General features: G+C 56.6%; 1 protein-coding gene across 2 annotated transcripts in view; it reads left to right on the forward strand.

Annotated features, from left to right (window-relative positions):
- The first annotated feature begins 903 nt into the window (after positions 1-903).
- The window catches only part of PRKCD (protein kinase C delta), a 34,228-nt gene continuing 7,905 nt past the window's right edge, over positions 904-27,226 (forward strand). Inside the window, exons 1-15 of one of the 2 annotated variants that reach the window (XM_040247192.1) lie at positions 904-1,128; positions 4,569-4,681; positions 18,953-19,086; positions 20,222-20,421; positions 21,706-21,766; positions 21,933-22,095; positions 22,195-22,226; positions 23,342-23,427; positions 23,757-23,886; positions 24,469-24,560; positions 25,240-25,333; positions 25,521-25,618; positions 25,783-25,956; positions 26,256-26,347; positions 26,921-26,983. In XM_040247192.1, the coding sequence (XP_040103126.1) occupies positions 18,972-19,086; positions 20,222-20,421; positions 21,706-21,766; positions 21,933-22,095; positions 22,195-22,226; positions 23,342-23,427; positions 23,757-23,886; positions 24,469-24,560; positions 25,240-25,333; positions 25,521-25,618; positions 25,783-25,956; positions 26,256-26,347; positions 26,921-26,983 (1,400 nt within the window). In that variant the 5' untranslated portion in view covers positions 904-1,128; positions 4,569-4,681; positions 18,953-18,971. Of the gene's footprint in view, positions 1,129-4,568; positions 4,682-18,952; positions 19,087-20,221; positions 20,422-21,705; positions 21,767-21,932; positions 22,096-22,194; positions 22,227-23,341; positions 23,428-23,756; positions 23,887-24,468; positions 24,570-25,239; positions 25,334-25,520; positions 25,619-25,782; positions 25,957-26,255; positions 26,348-26,920; positions 26,984-27,226 lie in introns of both variants that reach the window. The other variant, XM_040247191.1, reaches the window with a different exon arrangement.

Raw genomic sequence — 27,226 nt, forward strand, 5'->3', positions numbered from 1 at the left:
TTGTCTCCCATTTTCATCCCTTAGGTCTCAGCTGGAAAGAGCTGTCCAGACTGTCTGCATGACCTCTAGGTGATCCCCCAGGAGGATAGGTCTGGAGCTGGAACCCTCTTCTTTTCCTCTGGAAACTGACATTTCTTTGGAGTATGGAATCGTTATGGAATGGTTTTCTGATATTTGGGGGCAAAGGAATGGATTCCCTGGGCCTTTCTCTCCAAACTTGAGGCCCAGAGGATACTCAGTGAATGAATGAATGAGTTATGCCAGATAATCAAGTTCTAAGTCTAGAAAGGAAGCTCAGGAGCCTCCCAGAGGCGATGGGGAACTCTGAAAAGCAGGGGCAGGGGGGAGGAATATTCATGGATCAGGGTAGGAGCTGCTTTCAGAATCGCTTGACCAGCATCGGTGGACCGACTAGAGCCTCCCGCCCTGGAGTCTTCCCATTCGTCTCCGGGCACAGAGCCGGGACTAGCCGGCCTGGCGGCGGGCACCGAGCCCGGCCGCGTCCGCACTCCAGCCAACAGGAAGAGAAAAGCGAAGGCCCGGCGACGAGGGCCAGCTGGCGGGCAGGGAGTCCCGGGCGCCAACGCTGGGAACTGGGGAAGCCCCGCCGTCGCCTACCCGGCTCCGTGTGCGGGGCGTAGGGTGGGGAAAGCGCCGCCGGGGCCTCCGCGCCCTCAGTAAAATGAGGCCCCTTCTGAGGCCCCGTTCGTGCCCTAGGTGGGGCGAGGGGTGCTCGGGCCGGCGGAGAGGCCCAGACACTGAGTGGCGGGCCCGGGGAAGCCGAGCGGCTGGACCCTCGGGGGCGGCCGACGGAGGCGGGGCCTCGGAGGGGGCGGGCCCAGGGCGGGGGCGGGCCGAGACTGGGGCCGGCACCTGGGTGAGGTCGCGCCGCCCCGCCCCCTTGCACTTCCGTGTGCCGCTGCGCGGGAGCGGGAGGCGGCGGACCTGGGATCTCGAGCGACCCCCGGCGTTCGCCCGCCGCGCCGAGGCCCGGGTGGTAACTCACCGGCCGCCGGGCCCGTCCTGGTCTGGCGCGCACCGACCCCTCTCCGTGAGCGCTCCCGGGAGCCGCGCCGCGAGCCGGACCCCAGCCACCGCGACCCCTGGCGCCTGGCTTTGCGCCCGGAGGTGAGTGCGAGCCGGGCCGTAGGATCGGGCTGCCCCGAGGGCGCGCCGCCCCTCCCTTCCCCTCCCCGCTCCGGTTCCCGTTTCCGAAACTAAGAAACTGAGCTGCGGCCGGCGAAAGTCCCGCCGAGCTCCGAGACCCGCCGGTGCCTCCGTAACCCTGTCCGTCAGTCTGGCCCTTTGTCCAGCGGTTGGGGGCCGAGGGGCTCTCATCCGTCTGCTCTCGGCCCCTCTCTACCCGTGTCTCCAGCGCTTCTGAGGGTCCGCTCGTCCGTTCCAAATTTCTCGAGCTCTCTGTCCGTCCATGCGTCCCCACTCCCTCAGTGTTCTCCTCCCGCCTCTCCCTGGTCCCCATCTGTCTGCCCTTTGCCCTCCTGGCTCCCCATCACCCCATCCGACCCTGCCTCCCGCCACCCCCTAGATCCTGTCCTCTGGGAGCTGCGCCCCGGGCCCACGCTCGCCGCCCCCTGCCTGTCCGCCGCCTCTCTTTTTTTACCACGGGGCTGAGACCAGGCTATCCTCTGGGCCTCGCCTCCCGCCCCTGGGACCCTGCCCGGTCCAGCCGCCGCGGCGCCTTCTCTTCGCTTGCTCTCTTCTTTCAGTCTCCGTGTCTTTCTCCCCATCTGTCTCCGGGCTGGGCGTGGCTCCAGTCTCCACCATTCCCCCCTTGTCGTTCCCTGCGCCCCCTCCTCTGGTGGTCCCTTCTCAAACCAGATGCTTCCCCTGTAGGCGCCCAGCCAGGAGAGGGGAAGGGGTGGAGGAGAGGAGAGGTGAAGAGTCAGGCGATAGAATTGCCCCACTTCCCCAGCTCCCCTGTTTGTCCTTGTCAGGGAGGGGAGAGCCCACTGAGCCCCCCACTTGAACCCGGTGAGAAGGACTTGGAGTGAGTAGAGGGACATTCCTTTCTCTTCTGGCTCCTACACTATGCGCCTGGACCTTGTCTTCTTGTGCTCAGGTGCCTGTAACCTGTCACGTAGGTATGTTGTACATCTGTGTCTCCTTGTGTTCTTTGTCCCCGGGTCTGGGACTTGCCCCTGTGTGTCCTTTTAAACATGTGTGACTTGCCTGTGTGTGTGTGTGTTTGTTTGGGTGTCCTGAAGCTCTTTGTGCTCTTTGCAGCTATGTATGGACTATGTTTTTTATCACCAGACTTCCCTCTATGTGTTGGGATGTGTGCCCATGTGCCTGGAGGGTCCTGTGCTGCACACTGGGTATGTCATGGTGACCCACTGACCATGAATACATACAGCCATCAGTGTTAGTGTCAGCCCCCTAGGCTCGTGTGTGTGTGTGTGTGTGTGTGTGTGCGCGCACTTACATGTTCTTCTCTGCACTGAGCTGCTGTGACCAGGCTGACCTGGTCACTGAGGGAGGTGACTGGTCCCTTGGGTTTCCTCGTTCCTGCTGTGGACTGAGCTGGGGTGTGGTGGACAAGCCAATAGAGGGCAGTTGTGCCTGTGTGTGTATGTGTGTGTGTGTGAGATATGGAGGTGTTTGGACAGCTGTACTTGGCTGTAGGGTGGTATGAGGGATCTGGCGTGTGACAGGAGATTGGCTGGGGGTGGAGGCTAAGTGAATGACTGGTGGGAGACTCACACTGTGACTATATGAAATTGTGCGGATGTGTGCTTGGGGAGTCACTGTGATTGTGGGGAACCGAGAGTGCTTGGGCGTGGGTGTCTGTAGCAGAAAGAGGTGCAACAAGGTGTGTGTTGCCTGTGCCCTGGGGTGGCAGTGCTGGGAGGGAAGGTAAGAGCCCTTGTGTGTGTGCGTGCACGTGTGTATGTACATGTGGGAGGTCATGAGGTTGTGGATGTGCATGTGACACCCTCAAGCCCAGTGCTGGCTCCTGGGAAGATGGGGAAAACCCTCCATCTCTCACCTTCCTCCACTCAAGTTCACAGACACCCTAGGTCACAGTGTTGTGAGCAAGACCTTGGGCTTGACCCAAGAAAGATTTAAGCTCAAATACTCACTGTGCCTTTTAAGAACAAGAGCCGGGAACTAGGCCTCTCTAAGGCGGTTTCCTTATCTGCAGAGTGGACAAAGTTGTGAGGACCAGAGGTCCTCTAGCCTTGGTCCATAGTGAAAGCTCAGCAGATGCTAAATCTTGTTTGGTGAATACTTACCTCCCCTCATATGTTGTCGTCATCATCATCATTGTTTAGTCACTAGGTCGTGTCCGACTCTTGCGACCCCATAGACTGTAGCCCGCCAGTCTCCTCTGTCCATGGGATTTCCCAAGCAAGAAAACTGGAGTGGGTTGCCATTTCTTTCGCCAGGAGATCTTCCCCTACCCAGGGATTGAACCTGTCTCCTGCATTAGCAGGTCGATTCTTTAAAACTGAGCTGCCGGGGAAGCCCCTCCGAACTGTGTCGTCCCCATTCTCCTGGGAGCTGGAGCTGCTAAAAGCTCAGATAGCCCCAACCCAACTTCCTGCCTGTGATGTAGCTCTTGCCCCCTCCCATCCAGTTGGAGGGAAGATGGCTGACAGAGACCCTACCTGCATCCAGCCCTGTTGAGGCCAGCCCATATGATACCCTCCACAGGTCTCAGCAGCAGAAATGGTGCTGGTGGAGGTGATTTGGAGTTGTGACCGCAGGGCACTGACACCGTTTAGCTGGCACAGCTAATTGGAGTTTAAAATTAGAAATAACTTAAAGTGCAGACAAAGAGAGAAAGCTCGAGGATGCCTCGGACCCGAGGGAGTGGTGATGGGGGTCTTCAGTGGGAGGAGGGGCTCGCATCTGGGAAGGAGAATCTTTTGTGGAGACCTGGCCTGGCCTGCAGAGAAAGTGCTTAGGCCTTTCAGCCAAGAGACCTGGGGTATCCTGCTGCCTTTGCTGTTCCTTCCTTCTAGGATCTCTCTGGGCCTCTGTTTTTAAAGCTGTATAATGGGCACAACAGTAATGAGAGAATCACCTGAACTAGAAGGTACAAAACAAAGAATGAAAAATGTCATTGTTCGTTTGGCACTCCAGTGAGTTCAGTACAGCAGCCGGCACACCACATCATTGGAACCTCGCAACCACTTGAGACATCTCCCCACTTCAGAGATGAGACAAACTGAGGCTCAATGGAATTGCCACAGGCCACAAAGCAGTGGTACCTGATTGCACCGTAGGCCTCCAAGCCCACAGGGCAGGCTCTTGAAGACAAGAGGATTGGGGACAGCTTTTTTGCTGTGTTTGTAACCTGGAAATGCTCCAAGGGCTAAGACAGTCTTCCGACCCCTAGCATGGAGTAGGCACATAGCTGGTGCCCTGGAAAAGATGGCCCCAATACCCCACTTCACAGAAGAGACAGCCAGGCCCAAAGAGGCCAAGGTCTCAGAACCAGACGAGGCTGACCCAGGCCTGTGTCGGCCGTGCTGGGGGTGACAGATGGGGAGAGCCTATTTGGTGGCGCCTACCGGCTCAGCTGTTTTCTCTTGCTCTTACAGGTCTGCCGGGAACTGGCTCAGGTGAGGGCACAGGCCTACTTCTGGTGGTGGTTGTGTGGCAGTGGTGGCCGCGGCAGCCAGGACTAGAGGCCACGGGGATCTGGGAGCCTCAGGTAAGACTGGGTCCTTTTAGGCAGGTGGACAGATGGACAGTGTACAGGGGTGGCCTTCCGCTTTGGGCTTCTCCCCTTCTGCCCTGGGCCTGGATTCGGTGTGGGGTTGGGGGTGGGGGAGTGGCACGCACACAGAGTCCTTAGTCTGGGTGTGGGGTCTGGGCACCCAGGGAAGGTAGCAGTTCACTCTGGCCCTGAAGGCTCCCTGCCTGGAAGTGGCTTCTGGCCCAGGGAAGGCTTTGGCCTTGAAGCTCAGAGACCTAGGGCCTACCAGTGACTGGGTGCCAAGAGTGGTGACACTGTGCTGGTTGGTCAGAGAGGAGGTAGTGTTTGAGCCAGAGTGAGAGTGGATGTACCAGCTTTTCCATGGCCCCTTTCTCTGCCTCAGGCTGTTCTCATCATCACACAGGGAAATTGAGGTTTGCCCTGGGCCTTCTAGGGGTTGAACACAAGGTCTCCCAGCTCTTGGCACAACCAAACTCTTCCACATCCCCAGTTCCCCCTGTTTCCCTGGCCTTTCTGGGGCCAGAGGAGAGACCTGAAATCCCTGTCTGCAGTCCCCAGATTCAGGGTGAGCTGGAAGTCTCTGTGGAATGCTGGGGAAGGCTGCACTCTATCAGGTGCCTTATAAAGCTCAAAGTTCCCTCCTTCGGGTCACACTTGCCTCCTTCCACCTGCATTACAGTACAGAAGTGACAGTTACCCTTTGGGTGTCCAGAGTCTAGTGAACAGGATCCTGGGGGCCACTGGGGGCTGTTGAGGGTGGCAAAGATGTTCTTTCCCCCAAAAGTCCTCCCAGATCAACCCCTCAGTCCCACCCCTCCTGGCTCTCAGGGACCTACAGATCTTGAGGGTGAAGAGACAGTTGGGGCTGGGGTCCCCCTTGGAGGAAGGGCAGGACATCAGGGCCCTGGCTCCTGGAGTGGGAGTGGGGGCTGAACAAGGGCAGGGTCTATGCTGGGTCTTCTGTTTACTCAGCCTTTCCTCAAACTTGGTGGGAAGGGGGTGATGTGTCCTTGGTTGGCTGGAACTTTGCTATGTGAGGTCAGGGGGCCTTTCCTGCCCACCACTGAGCCTCATTCCCTAAGAAGTCCAATTAATTAACCTTGAAGCCAGCCTACTTTCTGCTCTCAGAGGTCTCCTACCTCGCCGGCATAGGCATATAAATACACACAGGGATACAGAAGCTGAGCCGCACTCTGCCCCCATACCCGCAAACCCGCGAGTGCCTGCACACGCGCCACACATGCGCACACACGTACACAGGTGTTCACATGCAGTCACTCGCAGGCACGCTCAAACACGCACACAGACACTCACCCGCTCACCCAGTCATCCGTGCACTCAGACGCCTGCCCACACATACCACACTCTGCCCATTCTGGGTCAGGAATGGGGGTGGGCGGCAGTCCTTGGTCAGGGTCACAGCTCAGCCTGCATCTGGCACTGAGGGTGAGGTTTGAGGTGTAAACGTGACCACAGGCACTCCAGGGGACAGCGCCACCCTGGGAGGTGAGCTTTGCCCAGACATTTACCAGTTATGCCTCCTGGGCCAGGCCCCAGGCTGACCGCTGGATGTTGCGGGGGGAGCGGGGTGAGTGCGGGGGAGGAGCCATGTCAGCTGCCGTTTGTGGCCGCCGCCACAGAGGAGGAAGTGGGCTGTCTGTGGTCATGGGCCCAAGGTGCTCACAGGCGGGTGGGCGATTCTATCAGCTTGTCTGTCCCCTGCAGTGTCCACGCCTGGTACACGCGGAGTTGCTGGGCCCCGGGGACTGGGAGGCAGGCTGGGGACTTCTCCCGAGGCAGTCTGTGCACTTTCCAAGGCCCAGGCCCAAGGAGAAACCGTCTGAGGTGTTTCCGGAGGCCCACTTCCTCTGGGCTGCCCAGGAAGTGGTTTTAAAGTGGGACTGACCAGCTCTCCATCTGCGGCTCGCCCCACCCCAGCCTGGCCCCCGAGGGGAACAGTGTCCGGACAGTGTGTTAGGTCGACCGATCGGGCTTTCCATGGCCAGGGCCGGCCAGCCCAGGATGGAGACTCAAGGAGGGGAGTGGGGGTGCTGAGGTCACGGAGTCCCCCTCTGCCCTCATGACCCCAGCTCCTCCTTTCCTCCAAGCTGTAAGCCGAGGCTCAGAGCACAAGCTCTGACAGGAAGGACACCTTGTGTGTGAGAGATGCAGGGCTGCATCTCTGGGATTAGGCAGCCCTAAGCGGCTGTATGAATGGACCTGGGCAAGTGGCTTTGACTCCCAGTGACTCAGTGTCCCCTCTGACACCTCAGACCATGACGGCATCCACCTTTACTGGGTTGTGCTGGAAACAACAGATGATGTATGCAAAGTAGCCAGCACTGTGCCTGGCATACTGTTCATGTTTGAGTAGCAGTGGTTTAGTTGCCAAGTTGTGTCCGATTCTTTGGAACCTCATGGATGGTAGCCCGCCAGGCTCCTCTGTCCATGGGATTTCCCAGGCAAGAATACTGGAGTGGGTTGTCATTCCCTTCTCCATGAAGAAGTAGGAACTGTAGTTATATAAAGCACGCAGCTCCCGGTTCATGGTAACTGTTTGAAGAACAGCAAGTGGTACTGATGATGGGATTATTATCGGCTGATGGCCTGGGCACGGGCCCACTGTCACAGGGCCAAGTGGCTGTGGAGCCTGACTGAGAAGCCAGGTCTTGATTCTGCCTTGGGTGACAATGCTGCAGGGTGCGTTCTGTTGTTTCAATCTGTTGTGGGTCCTCCAAGGAGAAGAACTCCAGGGTGGAGCAGCTGTGCCCACTCAACGGCCCAGCCCTCTCCTGCTCTTCTCCCCCTCACTCCCTTTCAAAAGGAGAAAAACAGATCTGACAAATGGATGCAGCGAAGGGAAAGGCAGGCACAGCTGCCTGCTGCCCCCACAGGCCTCCCCCAGACCCTTCCCCTGCTCTGGCCTCCTGCGGCACATAGGGCTTGGAAAAGCTGAGGCTGCTGGTGTGGGAGTGGCTGCTGAGCCCTCCTGCCAGCCTGCCTCCACTTGGGACCCTTGAAGTCGGTCTTTGGGCTGGAGAAGGAGGCGGACATGGGGGCTGATGGAGCCTGGAGGGGTGGGGAGAACTGGAGATCCCCTCACACACATTCATGCACACATCCTCACCAGGTGGCAGCTGGTGGCAGGACCCTGCCTGTCCCAGGGACATGCAGAAGGTCAGCCCCGTGACGGGGTTGCTGAGCTTTGGCTTTCGCTAGCCAGGGCTAAGGGGCTGGGGGCCTCAGGTGTTGAGTGGTAATGATGACATTGTAGTAGGCAGAGGCCAGAAGCCTGTAGGGTGTAGAGGGGCAGGGGCCTGGGCTGGGAGTGTAAGGGTCTCCTGAAGGTTTAGGAGCAAGACTTCTGCAGGCATCAACAGATCTGACTTCAAATCCTTGCTTGATGTTTACTGGTTGTGTACTGAAGCTAGGGACTAGGCTGCTTGAAGGCTCAGTTGTCCCATCTGTGAAATGGGCAGATCCAAGAGTATGCATCAGAGACCTGAATGATGAGAAAGAGCCAGTGTGTGTTTTGGGAGAGGAGCAGGAAGACGAAACAGTGAGTTCGGAGGCTCCTGAGCAGAAAGGAATGTGGATATTTAGGGGACCAAAAGTGGTTTGCTGGGGTTGGGGCTGAGGAACAGGATGAGGTATGGCCAGGAGGTCAGGGAAAGAGGTCTGGGAAAAACCGGGCCCTTGAACAAGGGGTGACAGGATCTGCTATACTATCCTAGGAGATCTCTCTAGTCACTGGGGCAGAGGGACCTTGGAAGTTAGAGCAGAGGCTGGAGGGCAGTGAGCAGGCTGGTGCAGGCCTGGGGAAGGCGATGGTGCTAGGATCGGGTGGTGATGGAGAGAAGAGAGGATTTCAGGACAGATAGGAGGCAAAAGTGATAGTGTGTGGGGGGCGGAGGGGGAGGGTGGAAACGACCCCCAGGTATCTGACCTGAGTGCTGTTGCTGCTAGGAGATCAGGGCACTTGTATGGGGAAGGTGTTTGGATGTATTTGAGCACTTCCAGAGCATGGTGGAGTTGGGGATATTACAGTTTAGGAGGGTCTGGGCTGAAAGCGGAGACTTGAGAGTCGAGATGTAGCACGTAAAGCCAGGACTGAGGGGAGGAGAGAGTTCAGCAGCCTTCAGTGGGCAAGTCCAAGAAGCCCTGGTTATAGGATTGGGATGCCTGTCCCTCGAAGGTCCCTGCCAAGGTGCCCATGAGGGCAGGCTTGTGGTGGCTGAGCCACTGTTTTCACAACAGCCCCAGAAGCTTTGGATCATGTCTGTGACTGTGTTGGGTAAACAGGCGCACTGGAGTAGCCAGTCGCCAAGGCCCGAGGCTGGAACAAATGTCCGCTAGGGGCAGGTTGTCGGGGTTGGGGTGGGGGTAGGGGGCGGTGCGGGGAGACAGAAGGAGAATTGCAGGGTCGTTCAGTGTCAGAGCTGGAGAAAGCTGAGAGGTATCCATTGTCAAGACAGGGAGACTGAGGTCCTGAGAGACAGTAGCTGGCCTGGGGTCTGCTAGTGGACTCAGCTACCTTTGCCCAGCCTGGTCTCTTCTCAGAGCAGCAGAGCAGGGAATCACAGGGCTGTGTGGCTCTAGAGAACCCCCTTTCCCACTGATCCAAGGAAGTTTGGAGGCCCCCCTGACTATAGGACAGCTGGAAAGGGGCGGTGGGGCAGGTGGGGCAAGGACATGGTATGAGGATGCCAGGGCTGACAAGGATGCCGCCGCAGCTCTCACACTCAGCACCACCTCCCGGGCAGGCCCCGATCACGCCCTTCACAGACCATGCCAGAGTGCCTGGACCAAGGTCACAGGGTGCCCAGGGCAGACATGACCTGAACCAGACTTGCCCAGCCTAACCCAGCCCATACCCAGCCCCTGCTCTCCACTTCCTCTGTTCAGTGCCTGCCATGGGATGGCACACCACAGTCCTGCCTCCCTCCATCTTGCTCCCCATCACTAAAGTGGGGAGGCATCCTTGGGGCCCTGCTCGCCTCCTGGTGCTCTGCTGTGCTTAGTCGCTCAGTTGTGTCCAACTCTTTAGGACCCCATGGACTGCAGCCTACCAGGCTCCTCTGTCTGTGGAATTCTCCAGGCAAGAATACTGGAGTGGGTTGCCATGCCCTTCTGCAGGGGATCTTCCCAACCCAGGGATGGAACCCAGGTCTCCCACATTGCAGGCGGATTCTTTACCATCTGAGCCACCAGGGAAGAGATAGAGGCAAAAGCCTTAGATGGCCATCTCTCCTTCTGAACACAAAGGCTACTGTCGACAACCAGGAAAACCATAGGGACTCTAGGAAGAGGTGCACCGAGAGAGGGCTGGGGAGTGGTCTCTGGGGGCTGGCAGAGGAGCCATTCCCTCCATCTAGCACTGGCCCTTGCCTCCCTCAAAGCCAGACATGCAGTTCTGGGGCTGGAAACAGAGTCCCCTCTCTGTTGCCCTGGGGACCACCCCATTGAGTTCATGGTTTTGGGTGAATTACCCACTATCTCCTTGTCAGTTTCTTCCCAGTGAGTCTGGAGGGCCTTTATGAGGTGCCTGCACAGCTGCTCCACCTACACAGGAGCACCGGCCCCTCCTTCTGTGCACCAGGCCTGTATCTGCATCTGTGACCCCAGCCTCCAAGGACCTCCCCTCTTAGAAGGAGGAAGGCTACCCAGGGAGGAGCCTGACTGGCCCACTCCTTCCTCTGTGCACTTTGGACTTCGCCCGGGACCGGGAGGGACTTTCTCCACCTCCCTCAGCGGGGGAAACCCAGCGAGTCTGATATCCAGCGGCTCTTCCCTCCCCTGTCCCCTGCTGCTGGGCCCCAGTGGCTGCAGTAGAAAAAGCCACGCTGGGACTTTCTGGTGGCGGCCCCTCGTCAGGCACGTCAGGCACGTCAGGCACGTGTGGGTCCTTCCCGGCTTGTGAGTTGATCTCTGCCTGCCTGGAGTGTCTCCATTCCCGTGTGTACCTTGTGTGTATGCAGATCTCTCTGTGCTGGTGAATGAGGGTGTGAATGTCCCGTGTGATCTGTGTGGGCCTGGATGTCTGTCAACACGTGAGAGCTGCTGCAGGGGGGTGTGTTTCTCAGTGTTTGTGCTACTCAGTTGTCATAGGAGTGTGTGAGTGCCTATGGTTACAGTTGTGCCTGTGTGAGGGTGAGGGTGTGTTCAGCTGCAAGCAGGGCTCCCCACATGTAACGGTGTGTTTGCTTTGGTGGGTGTGCACATGTGACGTTATTCCGAGAAAGGCCCAGACGTACCCCCCACCCCGGCTCCTCACAGAGTCCCCCTTGTTCTCACTCTGGCTGTGAAGGGGCTCTTGTTCCTCCCTCAGGGGTACCTGGGGCCCTCCCTCTGGCTGAACCCAGGGCCTCCCCAATCCTAGGGCCAGCTGAATGATTCAGGCCTGTACCACACAGGTCCTATGCGCCATACATGCCGGCAGGGGTGAGCATGAGCCAGTAACAGCCAGTGTCCCAAAACCTGCCCCTCTAACCCTTCCAGACCCTCTGGCTAGGTGGCCCTGTGTCACACTGGGCATCTTTCCTGCTGAAGCCCTTTCCTGACGTCCTCCCACCGACAGGCCCCTTTGGCCCCATTCCACCCCAGCCCCCGTCACTGCCCGAGCGGCGATCACGTCCTTCTCTGTGACGACATGTTTGTTTGCATGTCCTCTGTCAGGCTGTCCCGTGGGCCTGGCGTGTCCTGTCACTGTGGTGCCACTGGCTGGGTCTGAGGAGGGCTGAGGCTGACCTGGGGCCAGGCTGGGTGTTGGAGCCCTAGAGCCAGCACGCTATGTGCAGAATCTTGTGTCCCCAGGCACGGGTTTTCCTGTGGGGGAGAGCCAGGTCTCTCATTGGTTCTGAGGGCACGCCAATGGCAAAAGGTTGAGTTGTGTTGCCCTGGCCTCTCCTCTGATTCTTGTCCGCGGGCCGGGTTGACCAGCAGTGGAGGTGTTTAGTGTCCCCAGGACAGTCAGGTGTGTGGCCGGAGCTAGGAAGGCTGAGCTCCAGGCAGACACCTACGTCCTCTGCTGAGTGTAATCCCAGACACCTGCCCAGGGAAGCTGCCAGGGCCTGTGAGGTGGAGGAGCTGCTGACCTCCTGGAAAGCGGGGAAGAAAGGACTGGACTTCAGAGCGATCGGTAAGATACGTAGGAATTCAGGGGGACATTCTGGCTGAGGGAACAGTGTGTGCAAAAGCATGGGGGAGCTGCAGATGGAGACACGTGTTCACAGAGTAGCCAGGGGGTAAGGTTTGAGGTGGCAAGCAGGCCAGGGCCAGGCTGAGAGGTGGGCCTTCTCCAGGAGGTTCCGAGCTGCGAGAAGAATGGAACAGGGAGGGACTGGGAGTGGTGACAGTCAGGAAGGGTCACTGGGGAAGAGGAGGACAGTCCACAGTGATTGGAGTCTCAGCTGGGGGATAAGGTGCTAGTCCTGACCTGGAGTAGGGGGAACATGTCTCCTGCTCTGGGCCTTGCCCGTGACCTGAGACCATGGCTGGTCCTCCTCCCAGGATGTGGGGGCTGGGGGAACAGGCACAAGGGGAAGGCCCTTGGAAGATCTTTGCTAGCCCTTCCCTCCCCCACCTCCTTTTCTTGCTGAGCCCGTTTCCTGGGTTGTGAAACCCCTGTGGCCTCTTTAACTTGCTTCCGTCTGGGAAGGCCATCTGGGGAAGCCAGTCTCCCAGCTGAACTGCTGCCTGCCTGCCTGCCGCCCGCCCGCCTGCCTGCCTGCCTGCCTGCCCTGCCTGGCAGCTTCTGCCACGCCCAGCCCCCTCGGCCTGTTGTAACCCTACTGGGGCCAACCCTGCTCCCTGCTGCCATCACACTGCCTCTTGTTCCTTCCCTTCCATTACCTGGACTTCCTGGGTCCTCCTCCCTCCGGTCACCCCTCAGGACTGATGTGGCTTGGACTTTGAGCTCCCCCCAGGCAGGGTTTGCATCCCCAGAGGTGCCCCACTTTGCTTTGCTGTTGCCTTGACTGTCAGCAGGTGGTGCCTTTTGTGGGTAGGTGGCAGGGGCCGCCCCGAGCTGGGCAGGTGTGTGTTGGGAGGGAGGGTGGCATGGGAAGGGAGTATTCCTTATTCCACAGGGGTCCGTTCAAGGGAGCCAGAGCCTAGACTCACCAGAGCCTCATCTGATCCTGCTCACCCTTGCTTTGCTTGACCTCAGCCTGCCTCCTCTTGTTCCCCTGGCTGACTTGGAGAGGGACCCTCCCTTTATGTTCTCACACTGTCCCCCAGAAGTCTGCCCGAGGCCTGTCTTCTCCGGCTCTGTTTTGGTCCTTGGTCCAGGAGGCACCCCCGCTGTGGCCTGTGAAGCAGAACCAAATGCCAGGGAAGGACGAGGATGGAAGGGAACCAGCTGAATCTAGAGACCAGGGAATCTTAATGACAGGACCCCATCCTCAGTTTCCCCCTGTGTATAAAGAGGAGATGGACAGGTCAGTTTCTGAAGGCCCATCCCTTGCGAGGTATTTTGGCTTGATGGGTTTTATTTTTTACCTCTAACAAAATGGTTACACGTGATTGTTGTAGAAAAATGAGAAAGCTCATCCTTGTTCCTGAGAACGCCCCTTGGGCCGTGTTCCTATTCGCCCCCTTTACTTAACTGAAACACACTCACTCTCACATACACACATAGGGATGTATAATGTGCACTATCGTCCTCTGTGCACCAGTAGCTTCGGCTGGCATAGTCACTCTGGTCACCTTGAGGTTGGCCTTGCCCACTGCCCCTGACTGGCTAGGAGCAGGTTTCCACCGCCCTGGAGGAGGCGGGCTGCCTGCTCTGGCCTGACACGGTACCACCTTTCCTTACCTGTGGGCTGCAGTCTAGGGCAGGGTGGGGAGTAGGGCCAGCAAGCCCTCCTCCCCTGAGGCTGACATCCAGTTAGGTCTTCCCCAGGTTTTGAGAACTGGAGTCTGGCCCAAGTGTCTGGGGCGGGAGAAGTAGTAGCAGTTCAGGAGTCTGTACCCACCTTCTTTGTACAGTAGTAGGGGCTCCCCAAGGTAAGGCCCGGAGGGGGTTGGGTGGTCAAGCATAGGAGACTTATCTTCTGGTCCCTTCACCCCCTTCTTGTTTTCTCTATCCTCACGGATGTGTCTCTGTACACTGCTCCCAGCACATTTATCTGTCTCTACCTTTGTCCCCTCTTGCCCTTCATCTCCTCTTCCTGACATGGCAGACCAGGAAGAACGTGGGCTGCAACATCAGATAGGCCTGGATTCAAATCCTTCTTCTAGCACTTACTAGCAGTGTGATCTTGGGCAAATCACTTAGCCTCTCTGAGGCTGTTTCTTCATCAGTAAATTATGCACCTCTGGGATCTACACAAGGATAAAGTGAATTAATTCCATTAGAAGCTTGATCTGGTGTGTGTTGGCCTCAGAGAAGGATGAATTTTTTTTTTAATTCTAATTTATCTTTTTTTTAGATCTTTTTAAAAAAATTCTTAATTGGAGGATAATCACTTTACAGTGTTGTATTGGTTTCTGCCATACATCAACATCAATCAGCCATGCATATGTCCCCTGCCTCTTGAACCCTCCCTCCCAGCTCCCATCTCATCCCATCCCATCCCAGGCCACCCCTCTTGGTTGTCACAGAGCACCAGGTTGAGCTTCCTGTGTTGTATACCAAATTCCTACTGGCTATCTACTTTACACGTGGTACTGTGTATATTTCAACGCAACTCTCTCAATTCGTCCCTCTCTCCTTTCCGCACTGTGTCCACAAGTCTGTTCTCTGTGTCTGTGTCTCTATTGCTGCCGTGCAAATAGGTTCATCAGTACCATTTTTCTCGATTCCGTATATATGCACTAGTGTACGATATTTGTTTTTCTCTTTCTGTATTACACTCTGTTTAACAGGCTCTGGGTTCATCCACCTCCCTAGATCTGACTCAGATTCATTCCTTCTGATGGCTGAGTAATATTCCATTGTCTATATGTTTACAACTTCTTTATCCATTCATCTGTTGATGGACGTCTAGGTTGCTTCCATGTCCTGACTGTTGTAAATAGTGCTGCAGTGAACATTGTGGTACACGTGTCTTTTAGGATGGTTTTCTCAGGATACATGCCCAGTAGTGGGGTTGTTGGGTCACTTGGTAGTTTTATTCCTAGTTTTTAAAGAAATCTCCATATTGTTATCCATAATGATTTTATCAATTTATATTCCCACCAACAGTGTAAGAGTTCCCTTTTCTCCACACCCTACCCAGCATTTATTGTTTGCAGATTTTTTGATGATGGCCGTTCTGACCAATGTGGGGTGATACCTCATTGTAGTTTTGATTTGCGTTTCTGTAATAATACGTCCCATGAAAAGACGCTTACTCCTTGGAAGGAAAGTTATGACCAACCTAGATAGCATATTCAAAAGCAGAGACATTACTTTGCCAACAAAAGTCTTGTCTAGTCAAGGCTCTGGTTTTCCCAGTGGTCATGTATGGATGTGAGAGTTGGACTGTGAAGAAAGCTGAGCGCTGAAGAATTGATGCTTTTGAACTGTGGTGTTGGAGAAGACTCTTGAGAGTCCCTTGGACTGCAAGGAGATCCAACCAGTCCATTCTGAAGGAGATCAGCCCTGGGTTTTCTTTGGAAGGAATGATGCTAAAGCTGAAACTCTAGTACTTTGGCCACCTCATGCAAAGAGTTGACTCATTGGAAAAGACTCTGATGCTGGGAGGGATTGGGGGCAGGAGGAGAAGGGGACGACAGAGAACGAGATGGCTGGATGGCATCACCGACTCAATGGACCTGAGTTTGAGTGAACTCCGGGAGTTGGTGATGGACAGGGAGGCCTGGCGTGCTGCGATTCATGGGGTCGCAGAGTCAGATATGACTGAGCGACTGAACTGAACTGACTGAATAATACATGATATTGAGCATTTTTTCATGTGTTTATTAGCCATCTGTATGGAAGGATGATCTTTTTTTTTCCTAAGTGAGGGCACTGATTCATAGCCAGGCCCTTTGACTCCAAGTCCAGTGCTCTCTGCTTCACAGGGCTACCTCTACTGTGGGCTAGAGAAGCAGAAGAGTAGAGACTGGTGGTCGGGAAGGGTCTGGCTGGCTTCGGCTGGCTCCAAGGAGCTGGTCCCCATGGAGGCCTATGTGGAGTCCAACCCCTGCTGCCTATGGGGGCCTGCAGAGCAGGGATGAGGTTGAGCCAGCGGCCTTCCTTTGGGGCCTGTGGACCTGAGCCAATTTGCATAAGGGCTATAAATAGTTGGCTCACCTTGTTTTTGTGCCATCACTCCACCCCCTGGCCATCCCACCGGTGTTCAGAGGCTTTGCGAGGTAGGTGAGCGACTCTGGCTCCGCTGTGCAGGAAGTCCTGGTGTGCCAGGGCCCAAGACCTCTCTTAGGGTCTCATGGCGATCGATGGGAGATGATGTCTGCTTACAGTGTCTCCCTTCCTCTGGAGATCCACACGGTGCAGTTGGGGTGGAGATAGTATTGGGAACCTGGCTGGGGTCTGTGCTCTAGTTTTAGTCCTAGGTAGTTGGGGCTAGGTGACCTCACCCTAGGTTACTGCCAGGTAGCCCCAGGGCAGCCCATGGTCCTCTTCCTCATGACGCTGTGGTCGGGCTGTGCAGGTTTGGGGCCAGGGCAGGGCCCACTGTGGTTGTGGTTTTCCCTCCGGTGGCTTCTAACTGACTGCACGCACCAGCTGTTCTGAGTGCTGCAGAGCTGGGGGGCAGACTGATGTCTCTGCCGTGGTGGTCCTGTGGACGGCTGCCTCCTGCTAGGTGACCCAGAGCCCATGGGCCACCTGGACTGGGCCCTGAGGGGAGACGGGGATGCGGGGAGGGATGAGGAGCCAGCCTGCAGGCGCTGAGCCCATTGGCCACTTCAGGATGAGCAGCTCCGTTCCTGGAGACTTGAGTTTTCCTCTCTGAGAGGTAGGGTCAGTCATCAGGACTGTCTTCCCAGGCTATTAGGAGCCTGGAGACCTGGATGTGGTGAGGGTGTCAGTGTATTTTGTAAGCTGTGAAGGACGGTGCACAGAGGGAAGAGGGATGCTATTAGCAAGAAGGGGTGATAGTGGCAAGAGGCCCCCACCCTGAGTCTTGTGGGGTTGGTGTTGGCTGTACAAGTTCTCATCAGTGCAGCAGCCCTCCAGCAAAGCACTGTGCCTCATCTGGGGGATGAGGGTGACCGAGACTCTCAGAGTCCCCCTGCCAGGATGGTTTATCCTGTTGGGAAACCTGAGGCTGAGCCATGTCTGCTGAGGGTCAGGCCCTGGAATGTGGTTGCAGACGTGAGGCAAGTGTGTGATATGTAGGGGTCATGCTGATCCTTCCGGAACCCCAGACCACACAGGGTGACAGGATGAGCGCAATAGCCTTTTGCTTAGAAATTTGAGACCCTCACCCGGGCTCCGACATGCACTCCCAGCCAGGCCTGTGCAGCTCACTGTCCACTGCAACACTGACTGTGTACCCACCGAACTCACACATCCTCACAGGCACACACATCTCCATGGCCGCGGAGTCACACCCACATGTACGCCTCCCCCTTCCCCTAACACCAGCTTGCATACTCATGCCTGCTTGGGGCCCAGGGAGGAGGCGGCAGCAGCCCACAGATGGCTTTCCCTCCCTGCCTGCTGAGTGGTCAGTGCGGCTGGTCTCAGACGTGAGCTCACACACCCACGCTCACTCCTTCTAAGTAGGAGCCAGGCCCGGGCAAGGGACATGGTGGAGTCTGTGCTGCCTGGTCCCTCTTCTATATTCTAGTGGCTGGCTTCAGAGGGCTAGCTGGACCATTGGGCTGGGCTGCAGGCTGAGGTCAGTGTTTCCTGTGAGCTCATCTGGGCTTGGAACTCCCAGCAGGCCTGGCTGCTGCTCTGCAGCCGTGTGGAGGAGCTGGGGGAGACGTCCCAGGGCCAAGGTGGTGTTGCCTGTGCAGACAGGCATGTGTGGCAGGGGGATAGGGGTACGTGTCTTAGTCTGCCTCTGTGCCGTCTAATGTTCAGGATGGAGCAAGGCTGTGTATATGTGGATATACATGAGTGAGCATTCCTGCAACCATGGTGGTGGAGATCCCCCCTATGGACCCGGAGCCAGTGTCTGGGCAGGTATATGCGTGTGCACCTGTGGGCTTGCACAGCTGAGCATCCTCCACGATGACAAGCCAAAAGACCCTCAGGGTCACCTGTCATGACCATTGATTTGAGGAACTGTGAGGAATAGGGGTGTTTGGGGCCAACGTGTGTGGTATAAGAAGCAAATTCAGCATTATATTTAATATTAAAATAGTTTTATATTTGGGAAAAAGTTAATTTAAGAGTACAGGCAACTTTCCAGGTAGGCGAGAAGCACCTGAACCCAAGGGGCTCGGGTTCAGAAGTGTCAGGCATACCGATCTGGGTGGGGCTTTTTACTACCCTGGTCCCAGATGAAATGGGGACTTAATTAGTAGAATCTCAGCTTTAGGTTCTGCTTCATCCTCAGGATTTCAGTTTCCTGTAGGAAAAGTGGGGTGATCATCTTGACCCTGGTTGTCTACTTGGGTGCTGTGCTCGGTCGCTAAGTTGTGTTGAATTCTTTGCGACTCCATGGTTTGGTCTGTAGCTCACCAGGCTCCTCTGTCCATGGGATTTCCCAGGCAAGAATACTGGAGTGGGTTGCCATTTCCTTCTCCAGGGGATTTTTCCGACCCAGGGATCGAACTTGTGTTTCCTGCATTATAGGTAGATTCTTTACCACTGAGCCATCAGGGAAGCCCTGTCTGCCTAGGTAGTTACGAGCAAAAAACAAACTATGAAAGCCAAGGAGGGCTGCAAGGGGCAAGGAGGATGGGGTACAATCCTTCCCATCTTGGCTGCCACTGAGGTGCTGGAGCCCAGCATATACTAGGTACCTGCACATAGTAGGTGCCTAGCCATTGGCTGTTAAAGGAGGCATTGAATGACTGACTCTCCAAATAAATGAGATGGAAGTCACAGGCTCACATGTCTGCAGGGCCCAGGTAGGATTTGGAGAGAAGTGAAAGCAGGGCTTTGAACTAGAGTGAACTGGCAGGGGTGCTCAACCAAGGGGGCGGTGCCAGCCAGATACTGCCCAGGAGGCCTGATGTGACACCTTCCAGTTTCATCAGGGAAGTTACAAATCTCATCTTATGTAAAACTCAATTTTAATGTTGGCAACTAGGACTAGTGCCTTTTAAGCACCATGTGGGAGCTCTGAGGGGAGTGGGTACCTGATCACCCTCCCCAGGCTGTGCCTGCTGCCTGCCTCAGGTCTTCTGTCTCTGCAGCCCCACTGCAGGCCCCAACATGGCACCGTTCCTGCGCATCTCCTTCAATTCCTACGAGCTGGGCTCCCTGAAGGACGTGGACGAGGCAAGCCAGCCCTTCTGTGCTGTGAAGATGAAGGAGGCTCTCAGCACAGGTAGGGCTAGAGGCTGGACCCCACCCATCTGCAGCCACTGGCAACAGGGAATTGCCAGTGGGGCAGGGAATTCAGAGCCAGGAGGCGGCGGCAATGGAAGGAACTGTGTCTTGTTCTCCTAGAACTTTTGAGGGATCCTTCTCTTCCTTGTCTCATCTCCCTGCCCAGCTCACCTGGCGGTGCAGGATGGTAGAGACTACCCACTTGCCTATAGGACCTCCTGCACTGGCTATACGGAACCTTCTCTGGGGCCCAGGGCTTCTGGTTCCTCCCCATTCGTTGTTTTGCCCAAGAATGGGCTCCTTGCAGGAGCTCCATGTGTCCATCTGTGCCAGGCCCTGTGCTGGGAACAGAGGACAATGCCATGCTCCAAGGCTGACCAGGTTCTGCCCTCATGGGGCTCACAGTCAGGTGGGGGAGCCAGACAGTGAATCCTGTGATAGGGAAATCCAGACGAGGTACCATCCCAGGCTGCAGTCAGGGAGGGCTTCCTGGAAGAAGCAAACATCTCACATCATTCCTGCTTGCTTCTGTCCTTGCCTGCTGAACCCTTGTCGTCTTTTAGGTCTCAGCTGAGCTGTCCCTTCCTTTAGGAAGCCTTCCCTGACTCTTAGGCTGGGGCAGGCCACCTGACCATGGGTAGGTCTAGACCCACTGACATTGCCCTCTTCAGTCTTATCACAGCTACGATTTAATATTCACTTGAGGGGGGAATGGATTCATGTCTCTGCCTAGGACTGGGGCTCTAGGACGGGCACCATGTTCTTTGCCTCCAGTATCCTGTCTGGCATGTGGGAGCCCGCAGCAGTGTTCACTGAGTGAATGCGTAAGGGAAGGTGACATCTAAGAGGGGCTGGAGGAAGAGGGTCACAGGAGAAGGAAGTAGCAAGAACAAAGGCTCAGGGTGGAACCTGCTAGGGGCGCCCTCAGGGAACGGCTGGTGTTTCTCTGTTCTGGAACAGATCGTGAGTGAGATGGTGAGGCGTGCAGAGCACAGTCGTGAGGGCTGAGGCATGGGGACCTGGGCCCTCTGGGAGAGAGCAGGCAGATTCCACAGGAAGGAAGGCCATGGGGAGGTCAGGGAGGGAGGGACAGAGGGGCCCTAGCCCGACCTCACCTGCCTGGCCCATTGCAGAGCGCGGGAAGACACTGGTGCAGAAGAAGCCCACCATGTACCCTGAGTGGAAGTCCACGTTTGATGCTCACATCTACGAGGGCCGCGTCATCCAGATAGTGCTGATGCGAGCCGCTGAGGAGCCAATGTCCGAGGTGACGGTCGGTGTGTCAGTGCTAGCCGAGCGCTGCAAGAAGAACAATGGCAAGGCCGAGTTCTGGGTGAGGGGCGCAGCCACGGGCACACAGTGTGGGTGGGCAAAGGGAACGAGGATGGCCAAGGGCACCCCAGGCTCTGGCCACCAACAACCTGGGTTTGAATTCTGGTCCTGCGAGTCATCAAATCCTTAGCTTCTCTGAGTCCATTTCTGAATCTGTAAAAGGAGAAGCTGCTAAAGAGACCTACCTTGGGGTCGATTGTTCTAAGGAATGAAAAGCTGAAGGTGAAGGGCTTACTGCAGCACCTGGCCCTCAGGCAGCTCTCTAGAGAGCCCTCCTATTGTTGTGGCTGATTTTTTTTTCCCTTTTAATTTTGCAAAGGCAGGATGTACAGAGTTAAACATCTCAAGCTGTACAAAAGGGCAGCTCTGGCCCCAACACCAGGCCCCAGGCCCCACTTCCCAGAGGCCCCCATTGTTCCTAGTTCTGTTTGGAATCTTCGCAGATATTCCAGGCCCGGGCAGGCACTGGGGAACACCAGTTACGATCTTCCACAGCAAAGGGGTGGGGAGCAGGATCATAGCCTGCCACTCACCTGCCCAAACCTGGACTTTGCACCCACATGTGGCTGTGTGTCCCTTGTGACCGCAGGATACCCACGCTGGCAGAGCATCCCTAGCTCCTGGGGTTACATGTGGGCTCCTGGAGCCAAGATGCACCCCCCGCCCCCAGGAAAGACCCTGTGACCACGGAGACTCTGCTCAGCCTCCAGTGAGGGGTGAGGGAACTGGCCAGGATGGAGGCTGACCTGGGGCTGCACCCAGTCTTGAATAATCAGGCAGAGACACCTCATGTGTCTGTCCAGTACCCCAGTGGACACGGTCGGGCTCCAGGCCCCGGGTCTGGGGAAGCTGAGGGTCTTGTCCTAAGGACCAGCCAGTCTGTGTGAGGAGACTGGCCACAAAGAGAGAGAGACCAGCAGCCCATTTCAATATGCGTGTGCCTATGTATGTCTGGGCGGTGGGGAGGGGTACCTACATTCTAAGATCCTTCTGAAGGGGGTGGCCAGGGTTGAGGGTGGGGAGTTTCCCTTCCCACTCTGTTCCCAGGGCCATGTGGCCAAGCTGGGTGTGGGCTGGATCCTTTCACTTCCCCAAATGTAATAATACCCCAGGATGAGGGGTGGGGGCGGGGCTCAGGGGTGGGGCCCTACCCACTCTGGGCAGACAGGTGGCCGACCGGAGGCCAGGACTCCCTGGGCCTTGAGGGACCAACCATGGGGGCGGGTTCTGAGTCTGGCTTGGCCCAGGCCCGCCCTCATTGACTCCCTCTCCCTCACCCCTGCAGCTGGACTTGCAACCCCAGGCCAAGGTGTTGATGTCAGTGCAGTATTTCCTGGAAGACGTAGGTAAGCCCCTCCCTACCTAGGCTAAAGATGGAGGTTCAGAGGCCAGAATGGAGGTTTAGGGAAGCAGCCTCCATCAGCAGTCTGGCTGGGACTGCCCTGGGAGGGACTGAAAGGGTGAGGCCCCTCCCAAGGGCCAGGGTTGACTTCTCTGCTCACTGGCCCCCAGATTGCAAGCAGTCTATGCGGGGTGAAGACGAGGCCAAGTTCCCAACAATGAACCGCCGTGGAGCTATCAAACAAGCCAAAATTCACTACATCAGGAACCACGAGTTCATCGCCACCTTCTTTGGGCAGCCCACGTTCTGCTCCGTGTGCAGAGAGTTTGTTTGGTGAGACTGGTTGTGCCCACCAGGGTGGGGCAGCAGGAAAGGAGGGCCCCCATCCCTGGCCTTCCCCACACTCACCCAGACTGGTCACTTGCCTTTCAGGGGTCTCAACAAGCAAGGCTACAAGTGCAGGCGTAAGTGTCTCCATGGCCTGGTGTGTGTGCGCATGTGTGTACACATGTGTGCCTGCGTGCATTCACAGCAAAGTCTGTGTCCCTGTGTTGGGATGGTGTGTTTGCAAGAAGCCTGTGTGTGTGTTTGCGTGTGTGGTGTTCCAGGCGGGTGGGCGTGTGTGGACGATAACTGCATCAGTGAGTGCTAGAGCTGGAGTGTCTCTTCCCAGAGTTTCCCGTTGAGTGACGTCACCTTGGTGGCCTGAAAGAGGCCCCAGTGGAGTACGCACACAGAACCCGCCAGCGCTGCACATCAGGGCTCTTTCCCTTCAGAGAGGCTATCAGAGCTTTGCCAGTGCGTCCCTGGCTACACATGTGCTCCTGTTTAGACCTGTGTGCATCTGGGTACACACATAACCAGCACACCATGACGGTGCGTGCACAAGGTGGTGTGGGCCACTGGTGGTGAGCAGAGGCTCCAGAGCCAGCCTGCCTGGGTCTGAACCCCGGCTCCACCACTTCCTTGCTGTCAGACCTTAGGCACAGTTACTAACTTCTCTGTGTCTCAGTTTCCTCATCTGTGAAATGGGTCATTGTGAAGACCAAATGGGGTAAAATATGTAAAGCTGTGTTCTGTGAGTGGTGCACTGTAAGCATTCTATGTAAGTCTTGTCCTTACTACCCTGCTGTGCATGTGTGCCCGAGGGTGTCTGTGTAGGGGTGCGTCTGTGAGTGTGTGTGTCAGTGTGTGTGTTGGGGGGATGGGTTGGAGGGTGAGAGAGCTTCGGAGCTGGATGCTGTCCTGGGCCACAACAAGGACTCCCCTGCCTCCTCCTCTCAGTGCCATTCCCCACCCCATCCTTCACTTCCGCCCCACCCCCTGCCCACCGAGACTCCTTGAGCCTTCCCTGTTCTCTGGGGCCTCCCCACCCCAGATCAGCCTGTCCTCCTTGCCCCATCCTTCCCAGGCTCCTCCTGCCTCCAGGGCGCCGAGGCCTCTGTGGAGTGAGGGTGTGGGTGGTCGGGGAGAACGGTGGCTTTGTGTAGAGGGCAGGCCTGGGCCGGCGGGCGCCAGCTCACAGACTCTGCCCCTCCTTGGGCCTTCCTGTCCCCTCCTGGGCTTGTGTCTCCTCAAGAATGCAACGCTGCCATCCACAAGAAATGCATCGACAAGATCATCGGCCGGTGTACAGGCACTGCAGCCAACAGCCGGGACACCATAGTGAGGCCGGGCCCAGGGGGGTGTACAGGGGGTGGGGGGTGTACAGGCACTGCAGCCAACAGCCGGGACACCATAGTGAGGCTGGGCCCGGGGCGGCAGTTGGGGGGGGGGGGGGATCCGAGCTGTCCCCACCCCTTCCCTGTTGGGTTACCCTTCCTCCCTATTTTCCTTCATCCTTCCTTCTGGGCTGACCCCTGGGATCCCTGGATTTCCCATTCCCCATGGGGCCCTCTTGGGAAATCTTCCATGTGTGGGGTGGGGGAGAGTTAGGGGGTGAGGAAGGGGCTGGAGCTGGCATGTGACCTTTGACCCGTGACCCTGCATCCCAGTTCCAGAAAGAACGTTTCAACATCGACATGCCACACCGGTTCAAGGTTTATAACTACATGAGCCCCACCTTCTGTGACCACTGTGGCAGCCTGCTCTGGGGGCTGGTGAAGCAGGGATTAAAGTGTGAAGGTGCATGCTGGCGGGGGCAGGGGTTGGGGGGGGTGGGGGGGGAGGGCCCACCCCACCCAACTGGAAACCATGACCAACTAAGGTTGCCATTGCTCCCTCAGTTAGGGAATCTCACATGGGTGAGGCCTCCTGGCCCCTCCCCACTGGCCCAACCGACTACCCTTTACTGCTATCAGACCATCAGAAGGTGGCCCCACCGCTCTAAGCTCCATGTCTTCAATTATAAAACGGGGCTTAGAGTCGAGTTGGCCCCAGTCACTGAGGAGAATGGTGCAGAAGGTGCTCAGTTGGAGGGGCCTGTCTCAGCAGCTTAAAACGTGCTCCTCACTGGCCCTCTCCCCCACCTCCAGCTTCACTGTAGCAAGAGACCTCTGGAGGAAAAGGGACTTCTCTAGTTTGTCCCAGACATTTGTTCTTCATTTTTTAAGTAAGAAAAGATTTGTGGTGATGGTTTCAGACACCTCTTTTTCTAAAGGCAGGAAACCCAGCAGACCCTGCCCCCCTCTCTCCTCCGTCCCTCCCCGCCCTGCCGGCTGCCAGCCTGGGCCAGAGCCCTGATGGGCTGCTTCTCTTCCCACCCAGACTGTGGCATGAACGTGCATCACAAGTGCCAGATGAAAGTGGCCAACCTCTGTGGCATCAACCAGAAGCTCTTGGCCGAGGCCTTGAACCAAGTTAGTCAGGTGGGCAGGCACTGTGGGGAGCCTGGACAGAGGGTCTTGGGGTTGGGACCGGTCCAGGCTCATGCTCACTCCTGGGGGGTGAGCTGCAGTGAGGGGCATTTATACCTAAGACCCCACTTGTGGAAGATCCATTTCAAGGTATGGTCATTAGAAAGTGGTGGGCTCGTTCTCCTAAGATATTAGTTATTCAAGCAGTGCTCTGAGGGTGAACCTAGAGGACTGCAAGTTTGGAACTCTTGGAACTAAAGCCTTTATATGTTTGTGTTGTGTGTGTGTGTGTGTTTGGGTATGTGGGTGGAGCTTGAAGAATGTCACAAAACTTCAAAATTGTAGAATCTATCACAAGTGAAGGAAAACAACAACAACAAGGTTCTATTAAGTGGTTGGGTGCGTAGGATTCAATTTCCAAAACTTTTGTTGTAACCAGTGCCTTTCAGACCTCCAGGGCATCTCTGTGCTAGAAGTGTGTGTGTGTGTATCTCTGTGTGTCCTCTCTCGCACATGTGTACATGCACATGCACCACCTAGGGGTCCTGGGCTCTGCCCCTCGCTGTCCCCCGTTGGTATTGAGGGTGGAGTTATGGATGGTTGGGGTCCTCCCTCTGCGTTGGGAGTTCTGACCATGCTATGACCTCCGGGCACCTCCCCCAACCCCCACCCCCTCCTCCAGAGATCTTTAAGGAAGGAAACAGAGACCCAAGACACTGTTGGGATCTACCAGAATTTTGAGAAGAAGCCAGGAGTCTCTGGGGATGATCTTTCAGGTAAAGCTATGCCCATGCCTTCCAAGAAAGCCCCTCCCCTCCCCCCACCAGCATGGGGCCCTGTCCCCCCACACAGTCGAATGCACCTGTAGAGGAGGCCCCTCCGCTGGGAGGGATCCAGCAGGGCAGAGCCACCCTCTGGGCCTCCAGGCAGAGACCAGAGTCGGAAGCGGCTATGTCTCGGCAGAAACTGGGACCTACGGCAAGATCTGGGAGAGCAGCACCAAGTGCAGTATTGACAACTTCACCTTCATCAAGGTCCTGGGCAAAGGCAGCTTTGGGAAGGTGAGGGCCCCATGGCCTCAGGGTAGGCCGCCTGAGCCACCTGAGCCCAGAATCCCGGGGACACCTGCCTCCCACCCTCTGTCTGCTTCCCGGTTGGGTGGGGCCATGCACCCTGGGCTTGGTTCTGGCCCTCCCCTGCTCAGCACCCCTGTTACATCCATCAGGTGCTGCTCGCAGAGCTGAAGGGCAAAAAGGAATTCTTCGCCATCAAGGCTCTCAAGAAAGACGTGGTCTTGATCGATGACGACGTGGAATGCACCATGGTGGAGAAGCGGGTGCTGGCGCTCGCCGGGGATCATCCGTTTCTCACCCACCTCTTCTGCACCTTCCAGACCAAGGTGCCTGGCCCACCCACTGTCAGTGCCCCTGGCCCACAGCCCTCCTCAGTTGCTCAGGTCAGGGCTGTATCTCCTGTTGAGACTCGCCAGAACAGGATCCCTTCTTCTTCTCAGATCCCTGAAGGCAGGGCTGAGATCCCCCATCCTCAGATGTCTCAGGGCAGGGCCATTCTTCCCCCTGCAGGTCCCTCAGGGCAGAGCTGTTCCCTGCTTCCTGTTAGGGCCTGCCCCTGGTGATCCTGTCAGGGTGCCTCCCTTCGCTTTCTGTCCCTCTGCTCACCATCCTCCCGCCCCTGCAGGACCACCTGTTCTTTGTGATGGAGTTCCTCAATGGGGGCGACCTGATGTACCACATCCAGGACAAAGGCCGCTTCGAGCTATCCCGTGCCACGTACGCGAGGCCCCATGATGGGAAGAGCCCTCTGCCTGCCTGCCTTCCATTCCTTCTCTTCGCCCCCCTGGAGAAGCTAGCCTGGGCTGGAGATGGGGTTGGAGAGACTTGGGGTGGCCTGGGCCAAGCCCCACCCAGTGTGGGAAGCCAGGGGTGGTGGGTGAGCTGTGGCTGGGAACCCAGCCTGGTCATATGCCAGATCCTGTCCCCTCCTTGGGCCTCAGCCAGGTGGGTGATCTTATTCAATGCAGGACCCAGGTGGGTGGCTCCTTAAACCTGCATGCGTCGCTAAACTGTGTGTGTGCACACAGGCATACCTGTATAAATACATGTACTCGTACGACAGAGAATAGTCTCCTTTGGAGCTTTTTCCTTCTTAATTTTCTCTCCTGTCTTGGCTACCAGCCCCTACTTGCCCGACACTAGATGCACTTGATGAGGCCCAGGTTGTCTGTGAAGTTATGCATAGCATTTCCTGTCCCTGGGGCGACAGAAGAAGACCTAGGGAGAAGCAGGGGCTGCTCACAGAAATCTCAGGACACTGTATGTGTGTGTGTGTGTTGTCTCATCCAGGTTTTATGCAGCTGAGATAGTCTGTGGACTACAGTTTCTGCACCAGAAGGGGATCATTTACAGGTGCGGGGATTGGGAGATGGGGGGGTGTTTAGGAGGGGAGGCCCCAACCACAGCTTATCCTCTGAAGTGCTCTGAATGGGGCCCAGTCCAGCTGTGGCTCCCTCTCTGCATGGAGTCAGTCTTTTAGTTGGGTATTTGCCTAAACCACCTACTCCATTGCTAGAATTCCTTGTGGCCCCTTAGCTGAGGCTAGCACAGCTCCAGGGACTGGGAACTCCCCAAGCATACTCATGCCAGTCAGGG

This window comes from Oryx dammah, unplaced genomic scaffold, assembly GCF_014754425.2.
Source record: "Oryx dammah isolate SB20612 unplaced genomic scaffold, SCBI_Odam_1.1 HiC_scaffold_9, whole genome shotgun sequence".
NCBI lineage: Eukaryota > Metazoa > Chordata > Mammalia > Artiodactyla > Bovidae > Oryx > Oryx dammah.